Source organism: Triturus cristatus, chromosome 8 (genome assembly GCF_964204655.1).
Source record: "Triturus cristatus chromosome 8, aTriCri1.1, whole genome shotgun sequence".
In the NCBI taxonomy this organism is placed as follows: domain Eukaryota; kingdom Metazoa; phylum Chordata; class Amphibia; order Caudata; family Salamandridae; genus Triturus; species Triturus cristatus.
This window is the reverse complement of record NC_140591.1, coordinates 1,386,260,683-1,386,277,175: the sequence shown is the minus strand read 5'-3', so window position 1 is coordinate 1,386,277,175 and position 16,493 is coordinate 1,386,260,683. Positions and strand designations below refer to the sequence as shown.

General features: G+C 43.7%; 1 protein-coding gene across 3 annotated transcripts in view; it reads left to right on the top strand.

Annotated features, from left to right (window-relative positions):
- Positions 1 to 7,941, top strand: part of TIAM1 (TIAM Rac1 associated GEF 1) — a 491,618-nt gene extending 483,677 nt beyond the window's left edge. For all 3 annotated transcript variants that reach the window (XM_085623101.1, XM_085623102.1, XM_085623103.1), the window contains one exon: positions 5,261 to 7,941. In XM_085623101.1, the coding sequence (XP_085479227.1) occupies positions 5,261 to 5,745 (485 nt within the window). In that variant the 3' untranslated portion in view covers positions 5,746 to 7,941. The remainder of the gene's footprint in view (positions 1 to 5,260) is intronic.
- Positions 7,942 to 16,493: the final 8,552 nt, after the last annotated feature.

Below are 16,493 nucleotides of genomic sequence, written 5' to 3'. Positions count from 1 at the left end.
TGATTTATTTATTACAGATTGATATACTCTGTCTCCAAGAGACACATTTATCCTGGGAGAAAAAAGATTTGCTCAAGTTTCCTGGATTCGAATTGCTTATTGCTTCTAGGCAGACAGGCATTAAACGGGGTGTAGCCATACTTATGCGCCGGAATCTGGGCACAGTTATAAAAACTTCTGCCGATAGTTGGGGCAGATGGGCAAGGGCAGAACTCCTTGTCTCGCAATGTAGATTCTTACTTTATTCAATTTATGGCCCCAATCTTGATGATTCCGAATTATTTAACTACTTAAATCAAGAGTTCGCGCGTAACGATATTCCTATTATTTTCTGTGGGGATTTTAATATCCACTCTGATGCTGATTGCAATTTTCGACAAAATTCAAGATATAGTGGTTCGAAACCACGGTCTTTTCGGGCGTTAAGATCTTTACTGTTAGATAATGCTCTATTCGATGCTTGGTATATGACTCATCCTAATGAGCCTGGTTTTACTTTTTTTTCTGCTCCACATATGAAGTGTGTTCGTATTGATTATTTTTTTTTATCCCAGTTTTTTTTGGATAAAACCGAGATTGAAGTCTCGCCCAGATTGTTATCTGATCATAATCCTCTCTGTCTAAAGCTTAGTCTGCCTTTAGTTGGTCAAACACAGAAATCAACCTGGACGTTCCAACGGAATTTACTTCTACAACCTGATTATGTTAAATTTATGTCTAATGTCATTCAGGGGTTTTTCAATTTAAATAACGACACGGCTTCAATTCCAATAGTATGGGATACGTTTAAATCAGTTGTACGGGGTGAGACTTTAAAATATGCTAACTTTCAACTAAAGAATAAGCGCAATAAATTTAAAAGTGATTGTACTCTGGTTTTGAATGCAGAGAAACGTCTTGCATTGAATATTAAATTGAACCAAGATATAGAGGAAGCTCGACAAAATCTCTCGATTAAACGTAGCTTGGTGTATGCTCATATAGCTGATCATGTTGCCCTACAACATAACCAATATCGGACCGAAAGCTATGAACTCAGTGAGCAATCTGGGAAGGTCTTGGCCCAAAGATTACGTCAAAGATCCTCGGCTAATGAGATCTATAAAATTCAAGATCTTCATGGTGAGTTTAAAACTGCTAAAGCCGATATATTAGCAGCATTCAATGAATTTTATCAACAGCTATACCATCAATCCGATATAGTGTCTGGCTCTGAGATTAAAAATTTTCTTGATCAGATTAATGTTTCTAGAATGCCATCAGATTTTTTTGAATGTCTTAGTACCCCAATCACATGGGAAGAGATTGAACTAGCTATTCCTATGGGCCCGGATTCTATCCCTTTAGAATTCTATCTTAAATTTAAAGGAATCTTAAAGCTGGAGTTGATTAAGATTTTCCGCTCGTCTTTTATAGGCAACTCACCAGACTCTTGGTACCATGCTACTATTGTAATTTTTTTAAAAAAAGGTAAAAATAGTGAAGAACTTGGCTCGTATCGACCCATTTCTCTTATCTCTACCGATAGTAAGATTTATTCTAAAATCCTCGCCAATAGACTTAATCCTTTAATGTCGACTCTTGTTTCCCCCAGACAACATGGTTTTATAGCGAAAAGAGATACTACTGACCATGTTAAAAAGATAATAGCCATATTAGATTGGGCTCAGACTGTTGAATCACCAGCTGCGGTGGCCCTGTTGGACGCTGAGAAAGCGTTCGACAGGGTCTCCTGGGAGTTTTTATGGTCTGTTATGCTCTGGATGGGCTTTCCCAATTTATTCATTAACGCTGTAAAATCTTTATATACTCATCCTAAAGCTGTCATTAGAATTACTAACTCTCTATCTAGGGGTTTTATAATAACAAGGGGGACCAGACAAGGTTGTCCTTGTTCGCCTCTCTTGTTTGCTTTATACCTCGAACCATACCTTTGCAATCTCTCTTCCGCCCTGGATATTGTTCCTGTGCAAATTAATGCCAATTTATTCAAAGTTTTTGCATACGCAGACGACGTAGCTGTTACCACTACAGATATAAGACGTGCTTTACCTAAAATTATTTCTCTTGCAGGAGAATTTGGCCTCTTATCCGGCTACAAGCTGAATGTGGCTAAAACTCAACTAATTCATTCTGATTTTGGCCGTCCTAATGAATTGGTATTTGATGTTCGGTCCCAATATCTAGGGATTACTATATCTCCCAGGGTTGATGAGATTGTACGATTGAATATTGAGCCTGTTTTGAACTCTTCTAATAAAACTCTAGAGAGATTAAATAATCTACATTTCTCCCTGTATGGCCGAGTCAATATAATTAAAATGCTAATTTTTCCTAAGTTTTTATACTTATTTCGAACAATACCTCTTTTGTTTTCTACCTTCTATTTTACGAAAATTGATAGGATGATTTCTAGATTTCTGTGGGGGTATCGTCGCTCCCGTCGAGCGCTTAAATGGTGTTACCTACCTAGGTTGAAAGGAGGCTGGGGAGTTCCGAACTTCCGGCTGTATTATTGGCTTATTTCTATAAGATCTATGGGTATACTTATTTTTCCAGATATCATTACTGAAAATTTCCTCTATCCATCTGTTTATGAACTCTTATTAGGTGAAATGGCCCCTCAATGTTTAGTTAAAATCATTGAACCCAGTTATTGTAAAAAAAACAAATTTAAGATTATTATAGCATGTGCTGCAATCTGGCGACAATTTAAGGGAAAAATTCTTGGTCTGGGCTCAATTAGCTATTATTCTCCTCTGCTCAATAATCCTGCGTTACCATCTGTGTTTCACGATCAAATTATAAGAGTTTGGTCTTCATTAGGTATACAGATTCTTGGTGACTTATATCAAGACTCCCAACTCTCCTCATTTTTTGCCCTGCAGAACCAATTTGGCTTATCACAACATCATTTCTTTAAATATCTTCAGATCCGGAGCTCTCTAGCATCAAAAGGTCTGCTTACGCATTCCTGTATGAATGCCAATAAGATACTGGAGGCCATAAGGAAAACAAAGAAAGTTGGCCCAGTCTATCAAATGACAACTAATTTAATTGAAGATGACCTTTCTTTAGTAGAGAACAGGTGTCAAAGGAAGTTAGATTTATCTAATATTGATATGGCTAGATCAATTGAAATATCTATGAAAGTACTTTTTAATGGATCCCTTCAAAGTCAACACTTTATGTCTATTTTTGATCTCTATTACTCACCTCTTAAGACAGCTAAATGGAAGGTTGGGGGGGACTCAAGATGTATTCGTTGTGCGGAGGAGGATGCGGACTCTATTCATATGTTTTTTTTTTTTTTTTTTTAAGTTTTGAAAACCTTTATTTGAAACAGTACGGTACACAGCAAAGAGCCTACAACCCAGCGGGCCGGCCGCGAAAAACACATTTGGATGCATATCTGATCACACAGCCCCATGCCGTCAACCCGGAGGTACGGCGGCGTTAAGGAGTGTACACGTATCGTGAGGTAGAGAAGAATGTTACTTGTCTCAGACTTAAGCAAACAATCACAAATTTGGTCAGGTTGCCCAGGAGGCATAAAGTGCCGAAACTTCCAACTCCCCCCCCTCCCCCTCCCGAAACATCGGTCAGCACTGCGTTTTATGTGTGCCCTTAGCTAGCCAGCACCCTCCCCCCCCACTCCCAGCTCCCCGAGTCGCGGTAACACGGGTCTAATCGTCTCCGGGGTCATCTTGCACAATGGAAGGAGGTTCGCAGATTCCCCCCCTAAAATCATTCCACTTGGACCACACCTCAACCCACTTGCGCGGGCACCCTCTAGCCACATATACTGTCTTTTCCTGCAGCATGCACCAGTCCATGTCGCTGGTCCAGTCTGAGAGTTTCGGTGGTACAGCGCTGCCCCAGAGCCTGGCAATGTTTCTTTTTGCTACCATTTGCCCGAGCGTCACCCAGATCCTCCCTTTTGGCGGCAGGTCAGTTGGTTCCCATATGTTGAGGAGGCACCTCTTGGCTTCGGGGCGAATCTCCACCTCCCAGACCTCTTCCATCTCCCGCACCACCCTCCTCCAGTACCTCTGAACCTTTGGGCAGTCCCACAGCACGTGAAAAAAGGTTCCATCACCTCCGCACCCCCTCCTACATAGCGTCGTGTCAGCCCTACCCATCATATGTAATCTTGTGCAAGATATATAGACTCTGTGTAGGATCTTCAATTGGATGAGCCGCAATCTGGCCGATATCGCGACCTCACGTGGAGAAGCCAAAGCGTGCATCCATTCCTCGTCATCTATTTCCAGCCCTCATATGTTTTTTAGATGTAACAAACTTTCTCGCTTTATTGCTGATATTGAATATATTCTTAATCATACTTTAGGTATTCTCGTTAAAGTTTCGCCCGAATTGGTAATTTTTGGCATTCAAACTGACCAATCTGGGGTAAGATCTAGGGCTGAAGAAGCATTTCTCTTTATTTGTATGTCTGTTTTTCGGTTCTGCATCACCTCCCGCTGGATTGATAATGAACCCCCAACTTTTCATCAGTGACAATGTAAACTATTGTATATCTATCATATTGAAATAGCTATGTATAAACTTAAGGGGATAAGGAAAAAAATGTTTGGTTTGAAAATCTGGAACCCAATTATCAATTGGATCTGATGTATTATGTTTCACCTTTTTTTTTTCTTTGCTTTCTTACATTGCTTAAGCTTGACTGATTGTTGAAATAAAATTAATAAAAAATAATTTAAAAAAAAAAAAAAAAGATATGACCCCCCCCATCTGTATTTTTGGTTTCTTATTCCATGTCTTGAATGTGTTTTGGTCTGATCTGGGAGTAATGCTTTTGCTTTTCGTTGCAATCTAAGGCTGTGAAACACTCAAATTCCTCAGTGCAGCTAACAGGTATTTGCTTAATATATTTTTGGCAATAATGTCAATTGACGATCATAGCATCACTCGAGACTGTTGCCTTTTACTTGATACTGATTGTTAAAAGATACTAGAACACTGCTGCTAAAACTAGCAAAAACAAAAGACGTGAAGTAGTCAGGTTGGTTAAATCTAATGGTTTGCAAAAGCGATCAAAGGGATTCCACACAAAAATGTTGGAGAGATTTCTCCCAAGTCAATTCCCTTTGTTTCCTTTTTTTGACATAGAACAAATTTGCAAAGGTTTGGGATGGGAAGTAAATCTGAATGATTTAGTTGTGATTCACCTTAATAAAAACTTGTGAAAGCTCACTACACAATATGCATCTACTTAAGTGATCCTCTTTTTCAGTTTCAGCGCCGAGCCGGTCACTTGCAAGAAGGCGTCGACTTATCAAAAATCGCTTTACCATTGACACGGATGAAGCCTCAACTGGCAGCCCTGACAAAGAGCAGCAGCAGTGTACAGGCAGTGGCGGTGACACGGACCGATGGGTGGAGGAGCAGTTTGATCTTGCTCAGTATGAAGACCAGGAGCACATTAAAGAGACGGACATTCTAAGTAGCGACGATGAGTACTGTGAGTCTGTGAAGAGTGGCTCAGCAGAAAAGGATCTCCAAGCACAGTTTCAGGCTGCCTGCATCACCAGAATACCACTGGGACAGAGCGAGACCTACCGCAAAACAATGAATGCACATGCGTCTCGAATGTCTCAGTTGAGAAAGCAAAGTGCTTTGTCTGGACTCAATGGCAGTACAGAGAGCAATACTGAAGAGGTGATATGGGTCAAGCGTGATGACTTTGTGCCGCGCAGAACGCTAAACACAGAGATTTAAACAGGACACTTTTTTATATGTTTAAATTGCCCCCTCTTTTAAGCCTTCCAGCAGTCTGTCAACCGCCACCCTTATCGCCCCCACTTCGTCCCATTATTCCCCATACCCATTTCCATGCACTGGAAAGGGATATCAGTCACCTGCACACTTGCACAGAAGTTGGCAGCTAAATGGGTCTTTTGCCAACCAATCACATTAATGTAATATTTTTACAAAAAGCGCAAAAAAGTTGAATGGATGAAGCAGGACCCCACTCTGTACATCACAGAGGGATTTTTAAATATTGTATTTATTCTTCTACAACAATCAAGAAGCTACAAAACTTTGTGTACTACTGGAAAAATAATTTGTTTCGGGTCTGACCCACAAGTATTATAAAGAAAGCACAAGGATCAAAAGGGTTTTAAAAAGTCATTTGGTGTGGGATATGAGTGGCCCTTCAATCTCAAAGTGCCGTGCACCTGCCCTGCTTCACTGCAATAAAAAGCATGTGTTTTGGGGAGGTTTGAAGGGAGGATTGAGATTTGCATAGTGAACGTTTGCTTATGCTACAGATTTTTATTTAATGCGTGCATTGGAGTTGTTTGTTTCACAAATGACATACCCACACTGTTTCAGCAGAAACCCATAGTTAAAACGTGAACACATTTCTTTCTATTTTTACCAGATATGTGTGGGTACATGAAATGTACATAGGGAGCTTGACTCCTTGCTCTGTATATGGTGGTCAAGTTTTGATTTTGAGCACACTTTTATATATAAGTAAATATATATATATTTAAATAACTAAAACGTTAAAAGCATATACTTGGGCAAAACCAGAGATTTTTCTAAAGATCACAGGCTTCATTATAAATGCTTACAATATATTTGGGACTACAGTTATGTCTAAAGAAATAATTTGTATGAACTGCACATGAAGTACTTGGTGACATTTTTGGGGGCTAACCAGGATGAAAGGATTGCAGAATTTCAGCAGGCGCGGAGTCTACTGAAAAAAAGATGTAGTTCCTTAGTAAACCTAGCATCACTCTGTCATCTATATAGGCTTCAAACTAACAAGAACAGGGTATATTGTGCACTGAAAATCGAGATCTAGGGAATGGACTTTTTAACAATTTTCAGGTAAAAGAAGTTAAAACTTGGTGCACAACTATTTTTTTCAGAAATGCTTTTCTTGCACTGATTTCACATGGATACACTAATATAGTGTTACGGTAAAAGCTCCCCAGTGTGAGTGCAGTCACTAGATGCTGGAGATGTCCGACTGGGAAACAGATTGCCATAATTTCATCACACAGCTGGCACTAACAGGACAAATGAAGTTTCATTTTGATGTGTTTCGGCCTTCCAGAGTCTTCATCAGGGCAACTAACAAGAAACCAGGTACTTCTTCACATGTAACCATGGAATAGAATGAAGTAGAAAGAGCTGGCAAAATATTTTAGATGTAGATGCAATGTTTCTGTACAGCGTTATAGCCCTGTCTTTAGCCTGAAGGTTTTACATCCCAATGGTGACGACAATCCCTTTCTTCTCACTGCTAGTTGATTCTGCTCAGTTAAGTGTGCAGTGCACAATCAATGCTCTGTGGGTCTTTTGCAGAGAACAGAACTTTTCTCTTTCAATGAATGTAATATGTTACTGATGACTTGGTACTTTCATGGTGTTTTGATGCATTAATAATGCTTGATATCTAACGTTGTGAAATGATTTAATCTTAATCTTTTATTCCAGTCATTGTAGTAATGCTTTTTAGAAATGCTGGCAATCTTCTTGTTTTAACCAAGTTTCTCGACACCTCTGTTTTTTCTTCTTGAGATAGATATGCCTTCTGAAGTCCTGTTATGTGCTGTCTATTGGTTTACATAGGAAAGCATCAGTAAAGCTTCGGTATATCTTTGGTATCTTTTTACCCCTTTTCTTATGACCATCTCAAGTTCAGTTGTATCCCAGTGCAGTATGAGCCTCTCTTTGAACCTGTCTGTACAGTGCCAAGTGGAACATGATCGTTTTAAAAATATCTAAAGTCGGGTGCTCGCGCGGTGCCATTGTTGTATATAATGTTATGACGCATACGTCAGATGTTCTTATATATTTCTTTTTTATGCTGAAAGGTCTATTTTTTATGTTTTAGGTCCATGAATGAAAAAAGTTGTAAATGCTCGTCACACAATAAAATGATGGGGAAAAAGGTGTTCTGGCTCTTTTTCAAAAAATGCAAACTTTCATTATTTTGACTTCTCTAAAAGCGTAAAGCATGTTCTAAGTGTATGAGGAATCTATTACAGGTTTATTCTTTTGAAATATATTTTTACAGGTCTTTAAGGCTATACATTATAATTTTGAAGTGACGCTGGTTCAGAAATCTTGATATGCGCATTTATTTTTATGCACACGTTGTAACCCAAATTATTCATGGTGTAAAAGCACAGCAATAAGACAAAATCCATAATGCAATTAAATGCGTAATAATGGCAACAAGTCGCAAACTACAATCCTGCAAAAAGCCAAAAGATTGTCATTACAGCAGCAATGATTGTTTCACAATGAAAACTCACTAAATCAATGTCTGATTACTTATGCGTAGCCGCCAAAATACTATGCCTGACACCTTCAGCCAGTTATGTCTTTTTATCTGTCATTTTTGAAGAGTTGTTGTGTGAGAGAGATGTCTGTGAGGCTGACCCCCACCTACACGCTCTGATGTTAACTTGTGGTGCAAGGCCTTTCTCAATAGCGAGTCATGGCCTGGCTGGTTTTTACTTGTCTTCCTTCGTACTTAAAAAACCAAAATGTGATTGTCAATCAATCAATCAATCAGGGATTTGTGAAGCGTGCTACTCACCCGCGAGGGTCTCAAGGCGCTGGGGGCGATGGGGGGACGTGCAGCTTGGTCTTACCCAAAGAGCCAGGTTTTGGGGCTCTTCCCAAATGTATGTAAAGAGGGGGAACGTCTGATGCTGACTGGAGTCGTTCCAGGTCAGTTGTGATCCCAGGTGCATGACATTAATGTCAAAAACCCGCTAGAGCATTTATATATTTAATAATTTCCATACTTTTCATTGTTAACTCTTTCTTTTTTCCTTTACAGGATACTTTTTTTTCTTCCTGTTACTTCCATTTTTGATTTGCCTACTTGATTGTGAATTCGGCTGACTTTGCCTTTTTCTGCCCAGATCTATTATCCTCCATCTGTAGCCAAGCACTACTTTAACCATTCCTTCCAGAGTGTCTTGCCTGGGCGGCCAGAATAAGGGTGGAGATGTTGTCTTACGGTTGTGTCTTCCCTGTTAGGGCCTGATAGGAGGAGGAGCAAGAGAGCAGGCAGGTGCAGGACTGCGCTACGAGCAGGAGACGCAGTTGTCCGCCGAGGGGCGTTTCACGGCATCTCGAGGCAGTTGAGCGGTCTGGGGGCCTCGCCGGCTGCCACACTGAGAAGGACTGGCGGTTGGGAGCCGAACTCGGGCTTTTAATCCACTCAACTGCCCTATTCTGAGCCAACGTGGCTCTTAGCTGACGCCCACACCTGCCAGCTCCATGTGTGCCAGCTTGGGCGGGCCAGGTTCCTCGGCAAAGGCGCCTATAGCCCAGGGTCCTCATCTAGAGTCGAGGCCTCCCCAGCAAAAGAAGCTGGGAAGAGCATAGCTGCTCTTGCACCCCCAAGTTGGGCCTGCACGTCAACTGGACTGTCCCTAAAGTTACCATCAGGAGGCAGTGGTAAGTGAGGTTATAGGATATGGTGGTTGCCTAGGGCACCACATGAGGTCCAGCCCGGTCTCACAGAAGTGGCCCGCTAAGTTGGGTTATGGCTTGTGCGGCGGGTGTTTGCTCCTCTCCTACCCCCACACCACTCTCCCCACCTCGGCATTCCCAGCACTGACCTCTCCTCAAACTGTTTTCTACAACTCTCTGAAATTTTAAGCAGAGCTCACAAGGGGATTTCTTGGTTTTAAGAATAGGGTGCAGGAGCATTTGCTTTGACCTCTTCACCCCTTCAGCTTGTACTCATCTGCTAACCCCTGCATTCAGCCACAGGCTTGAGAAGCCTTAATTGCCGTAGTACATCAGCACCATTTTTCAGCCTCATTGCTACTAACTGTGATATTAGGTGCACCAGGGCACCAGGACATTGGAGTTCAAGGCCGCTCACATCTTCAGCTACGTTATCAGCCTGAAAAGCCTGCTTGAAATTTGGCAGAGCTATTTCTGTTCTTGACATCCCCTTGACATCTATTGTAATGCTTGGAGCATCTGAAGCTGCCTGTCTGAGTGATTGAAGGGAATTTAAACAGGGGAGCTGTGGTTTAGTTACTACTGCTTGGTGGTTGAGCCCTGTGACTGCAGAGGCAGGCTGCCAGGTCCAGGTGCAGTTTGCTGCCCAGGTGAGCCCCCCCACCCCCACAGGAGCACCTCATAGGTGCAGTTGGAGTCTGACTTTGGGCTGTACTCAAGTGTGAGCCCGGTTGCCTTCGGCTGCGGCCCTGCTAGGCCTGGGTGCAGCTTGGGGGCTGCCGTTGTACCCATGCTTACCTCAAAACCCCTTCAGCGCTAATTTATTAAAAGTTAGTGGTGACAGTCTTCGGTGGTACGACGAAGAACCAACTAGCTATCGGCCTCAAAATGCGCACATAAGCTTCTTGCTTCTACGGACACACGCAGCTAGGCGTGGGAGAAAGCCTGAGAAGAAGCTGAGGAGCCTGCCCCCATTTAAGCATAGCAATCAAATGACAATCACACAACACCATCCTTGAAGTTTGTGGCCGGCAATGAAGGAAAAAAGAAGTACTACATTTTGAAAGGGCACCTTCCGTTAGAGGAGTTAATTGTTTCTCAAACGAGTCAATCAAACCAAGCTACATTTTCAATCAGTTGTGGCCACTCAAATAACTGTATGCAGGAAGTGGCGCCCTTGGTGTATGGTATGGGCCAAAAGATAGATGACAAAGCTTGTACTAGAGTGTCGCCTGCAAAGTACAGCCGGAACAACAGTGCTGAGTGTGCAGGTCAAAGGTCCTATAGTACATCCGAGGCTGATCAGGAGAAGTTGGCGTCTTGAATTTCAAAAGGTGCCAATAATGCCTGAAGGGAAGCAAGCTGTATGGATCACTGGAAAGTCAAACAGTTAAGCATCCCTGGCCTCTCCCGAAAGTCAGATAGTGATGGCCCAAAAAAGAAACAATCGCTCCCACGCCGCTTGTGGTTCGGGATACTCAGATTCAGTGGTAAAAGTATATCATCTTCGCCTACAGAGCCTGCTAACATTAAGAGGGCGGTGTCATCCTGTGTCCTACAGGCACCAGGGAAACACTAATAACCAATATATCGAGGACGATGAGATCCTATCACAGTGCAACCTTTTGAATCCCCTGGATCGGTTTGTGGCTAAAATGGGTCCACCCCTTGATAGCCTCAATTCTATTACAGGACCGGAGGCTTCGTATTATGCTTCTCTTTCTATTTATTGCCACTCACAGCAGCCAATGAAAACTTTGCATTATGTAAATAAACTACATTTCCCACGATGCACGTTACACAACACATCCTGCAAGACCCCATAAGAGCCACCATAACCAGAAATCATCCTCTTTCTTTGCTGCTCACGCAGGAAGTTAAGTGCATTATCATCTTTATGATATATTTACATAAAAATTTGAAGTTTTATATTGATTTGGCGCGCAACGCTATGTATTGTTTAAACGCGACGTTAGCACGTTAGTCTGCTTGCTTTGCCTAATCAAATTTTTGTCTTGTGGGATTGTTTGATTGCTTAAATCGGTTGTATGAGCTGCCTGGGTTCTTGACAAGCCCGATACTCCCGCTGTCTTTGAGGAGGTATACGCTTTCATGCTGGTGTGTTTCCCGGCCGAAAGCATCTTTGAATTTCCCGCCGCTGCGGGACTGTACCCTGAGCTGTGCGGCCGCTCAGGCGGTTCTTCTTTGTACTCCCGTTTGGGAGATAATGGTACCGGACTGCCCACGGCAGTGTTTTATGTTCAGTTTTTACCGCGCAGAGGCTCCGCACATTCGCCGAGCGCGCATGGAGCTTTCCCTTTTGTTTTCCCCTTAGTTTTGACGTGCGTAGCCGAATTGGGCTATTTCTTAGTAGGATTTGGGCTACGCACATCGCTACTGCCCATTTTTCCCTATAATTAGCCTATTTTTCCCTCGTCCCCACCGAGCAGCATCTCCCGAGCCTGGCTGGCTGAAATAACTGTTCTGGGCCTGGAGGGTGCACACCTCCTTTAGAAGCATTGCTCTTTGGCTCCATCTACGCCCTGGGGGCTGAAACAATAGTGCTACAGCTTATGCTGAGGAGCTAGGTACCTTTTGTGATTATCTGTGCTGTGGGTTGGCTCCCCCCCTTACTCCTCTGTGTCTCACCTCATGAGCAGATATATATACAAATTTTGTCCCACTATGGAGGATTGGGTCACTTATGAAGAGGATGACAATTTATATGAGGAGGAAGTGGCAACCCCTTCCCTAGAAGACAACATTGTTGAGGCCCTGGACTCCTCGGTCCAGAGTCGGTCAACAAGGCCCTTGAGAAAGCAATTCCTGGTACTGTGCAGCAAGCGCTTGTTACTGCATTAAAACCAATAACGAAACAGCTTGAAAAATTCGCGAAACGTCATGGTTTCACTGCTCCGGCAGACTCTCCCAAGGACGCCCCCCAGCCAAAACCCTGGCCTCATTCTTCCACTCTCTCTTCACTGCCTGCCCCAGAAACAGGCAAATCCAAGATCCCAGACACGGATACTACGGGAACTGACACCCCGGACTAGACCCCCCCCCCCCCCCTAAGAAAAAAAACAAGAAGTCAAAAAATGTGGAAACACCTCAAACTATATCCACTCCCTTCACTTTTAACCCAGCTGATATAGTTCACCCCAGGTCATCCAATTGGTTACCTGCCCCTGAGGTTGTGGCATATTTGCATGAAAACCTTCGCAAAAGCTTTGACAAAAAGGTGCCTAGACCAGATATTTCTGATAAGGTGGCAGAAACCCCGGATATAGACTCCAGTCTCTTAACCTTCGTGAAAAAGTTCTCAAAAGGTCCCAAGAAGGGTATTGATCGCGCCTGGCGAGGGTGCCAAGACAAGCTCTTAGATGTAGTGGGCCCTCTAGCTAAGATCTTGGAAATGGCTTTAGAGGCGCAGGAATCCGGTACTGCAGTGGATCCCCGTGTCCTGGCAGGGTGGACACAGAGAGCCATATGCCTCTTGGGTAACGCTAACTGTGCCATCTCCACTGAGCGGCGCAAATCAATCCTTATGCGCATGGACTCCAATCTCACAGAATTGGATGAGGCGGAGCCAGGTCCTATGGCGGATGGGAACCTGTGCAGGGAACGTTTCGTCAAAGACGTTGCCAAGTATGTGGGCACCTTCACTACTCTTGACAAAGCACATTCGGGCATTAAAAGAGTCATTCAGGCCGGTGTTTTCAACAGGGCCGGACGAGGCGGAGGACGCTCGTTTGGCCGTCAATTCTCCCAAGGTCCTCAAAGAGGAGACTTCGGTCGAGGCAGGGGAGAGTGGGACTCCACCCGTGGGGGAACCTTTTACCCCACCAGACAGCGCTTCAACAAGAGGTGTTTCAACAGAGTATCATATTGTGGAGGCTTCCAAACCCCTGAATCTTCGGGTAAGTGCTCCAGACAGATTCCTACTACCATTGGGGGGGTCGTACTTATAAGGATAGGCTACCCAGACAGCTTTCTTTTTCCCAACTAGAGTGCGATTTTATAGATTACGAACTCGAAGAATTGCTGCAGAAACACGCGATAGCGTATTGCGACGAGGGCCCTCGCGGTTTCTGCACCAATATTTTTCTGGTGCAGAAAAAAGGCGGAGGTTACAGGTTGGTACTCAATTTAAAGGATTTCAATCAATACATGACCTACAAACATTTCAAGATGGAGGGCATCCATCTGTTGGCGGATCTCCTGAAACAGGGGGACAGGACGCCTATCTGTCTATTCCCATCTTTCCTCCCCATCGCCGGTTCCTGCCATTTCAATGGCGGAACCGATGGTTTGAATATTTGGTCCTTCCTTTCGGACTCTCCTCAGCACCATGGTGCTTCACCAAGGTGATGAAGCCAGTGATAGCATACCTCCGGGAACAGGGAGTTCGCATGATAGTATGCCTGGACGACATACTTATCATGGCGCAGTCTCCAGCTTTGGCGGTTCAGCATTTACGCATGACCATTGCTACATTACAAAACCTGGGGTTCGTGATCAACGAATCCAAGTCAGTTCTGTGTCCTTCCCAGACGATAGATTTTCTGGGGTTCGTCATAAATTCTCAAACAGTTAAGTTGAGTTTTCCACGCTCCAAACTTCGGGATATCAAAAAGGAGCTGTGCTCCCTGTTATCCAAACAGATGGTCTCACTCAGAGTGATTGCCATGATAGTGGGCCTTCTGGCATCCTCCATACAGACGATTTTTCCAGGGCCCCTCCTTGATCGAGCCCTTCAGAGGCTAAAGATTCAGCACCTGCAGAAGGGCTACTCTTACACAGACCTAGTCCCTCGTTCCCAAGAGGTACGGGAGGAGATCCGGTGGTGGCTTGCCCACGTGGAGGCATGGAACGGCAGGGCTATTTTCGGCTCCCTGCTGGAGGTCGTCATAGAGTCCGACACCAGCCGCCTGGGCTGGGGGGCTTGCTGCGGAAATATTTCCACAGGAGGGCGTTGGTCCCTATGCGAGCTAGACCTCCATATCAATTGCCTAGAACTCCTTGCAGAGTCGATCCGGCGGTCCTCCATTTTAGTAGAGATAGCAAAGGACTTTTGGCATTACTGCCTGAGTCACCAGATCTCGGTCATAGCCGAGTACATCCCGGGTCAGTCGAATGTAGTGGTGGACTGGAACTCCCAACAGCTCAAGGATTACAGCAATTGGCACCTCCAACCCCAGATAGTCCAGTGGCTACAGGCGATCTGGGAAAATTGCGAGATCGACCTGTTTGCCTCCAGATTGAATCATCAAATGACCACGTTTTTCAGCTGGAGGCCGGATCAGTTGGCTCTGGCGACGGATGCTTTCTCCCAGGATTGGTCCCTGAACCTGAATTATGCCTTTACCCCCTTCATTCTGATTCCCCGGATGTTCACGCAGATAATGCGCCAGAGGGCGGAGGAGATCTTGGTGACTCCTCTGTGGAAGTCGCAACCCTGGTTCCCAATATTATGGGAGGCGAGCTGCGACTCCCCCAGGATGATTCCGTGGTCCTCAACGATGCTCCGGGGCCCTCATGGAGTGATGCACCCGATGGTACTATCGGGGCAGTTGTCCCTGATTGCCTGGAGACTTTCCGGCAACATTGGCAAATGCCAAGATTTTCGGAACAAGCTTTAGATTTTATCAACCAGGCTTGGGCCCCCTCAACCAAGAAAAGATATTCTTCAGCCTGGAGATGTTGGGTTCGTTGGTGCGTGGGGGCAGATTTACCCTATGTTGTAAATTTTTTGTCAAAAAAGGCTCCTGTGGGTTTGGCATACCGTTCTATCAACAATTACCGTCCGGCCATTTCGGCTGGTCATTCCCAGATTGAGGGCAAGCCAATAGGAATGCACCTATTAGTATGTAAACTATTGAAAGGTATTAGAGTAGCAAATCCGCCCAAGCCGAGGTATTCTTCCTTGTGGGATGTCTCGCTAGTTCTTTGCTTATTCAATCAATGGCCGCACAACAATATGTTAACAATGAAACAACTTTCATCCAAATTAGCCATGCTGGTATGTCTGTCTGCATGTAGACGTTCTTCTGAGGTTAAAGCTCTAGACATTACAGGTAGATTATTTACTCCTGAAGGAGTTTCTTTTAACATTACTTCCAGAACTAAAACAACGTCACGTAGTGTAGAATATCATGCTTTTCCTGGTAAAACAAAACTCTGTAGTTCAATGTCTCAAGGCTTACGAAGAATGTACCAGGTCTATTCGGCCTGATGGTGTGGTGCAATTATTAATTGCTTTGCAAAAACCTTATAGACCTGTTACTGCGGCTACTATAGTCAGATGGTTAAAATCTGTTATGCAAGAAGCAGGTATTGATTCCCAAGTATTTGGGGCGCACTCTGTTCAAGGCGCCATGGCCCCTAAGACATTTGTTAGGTTCTACTATTCAGGATATCATGCATTCTGCTGATTGGCCTTCTGAGTCTACCTTTAAACAGTTTTATTATAAACCGGTGGGTGTTATTTCCGCTGTGGTATTTGATCAGCGTTAAACTAGCATAATACGAAGCCTCCGGTCTTGTAATAGAATAAAAAATTAGGTAGCATTCGCACCAAGAATTTTCAATTCTATTAAGGACACGGAGGTGAGGATTATGCTTACCCACCCGTCTGTATTTATATTCTGTCTATACAGAAGTTACGGGTTTTTCCTGTCTTTCATGTTTCCAGGTTCTGAAAAAAAGATGGATTGAGAGTACTTCTGGTTAAGAAAATGTTATTTTCCAGTTGGTTTGGTTCTTCCACGTTGGAGGCTGTTCTATGGACTTAAGCTATAGTTTGGACTTTTACTGTTCGAGCAAAGAAAGAGGATGATTTCCGGTTATGGTGGCTCTTATGGGGTCTTGCAGGATGTGATGTGTAACATGTGGATCATGGGAAATTTAGTTTATTTACATAATGCAAAGTTTTCATTGGCTCCTGTGAATGGCAATAAATAGAAAGAGAGGCATAATCCTCGCCTCCGTGTCCTTAATAGAATTGAAAATTCTTG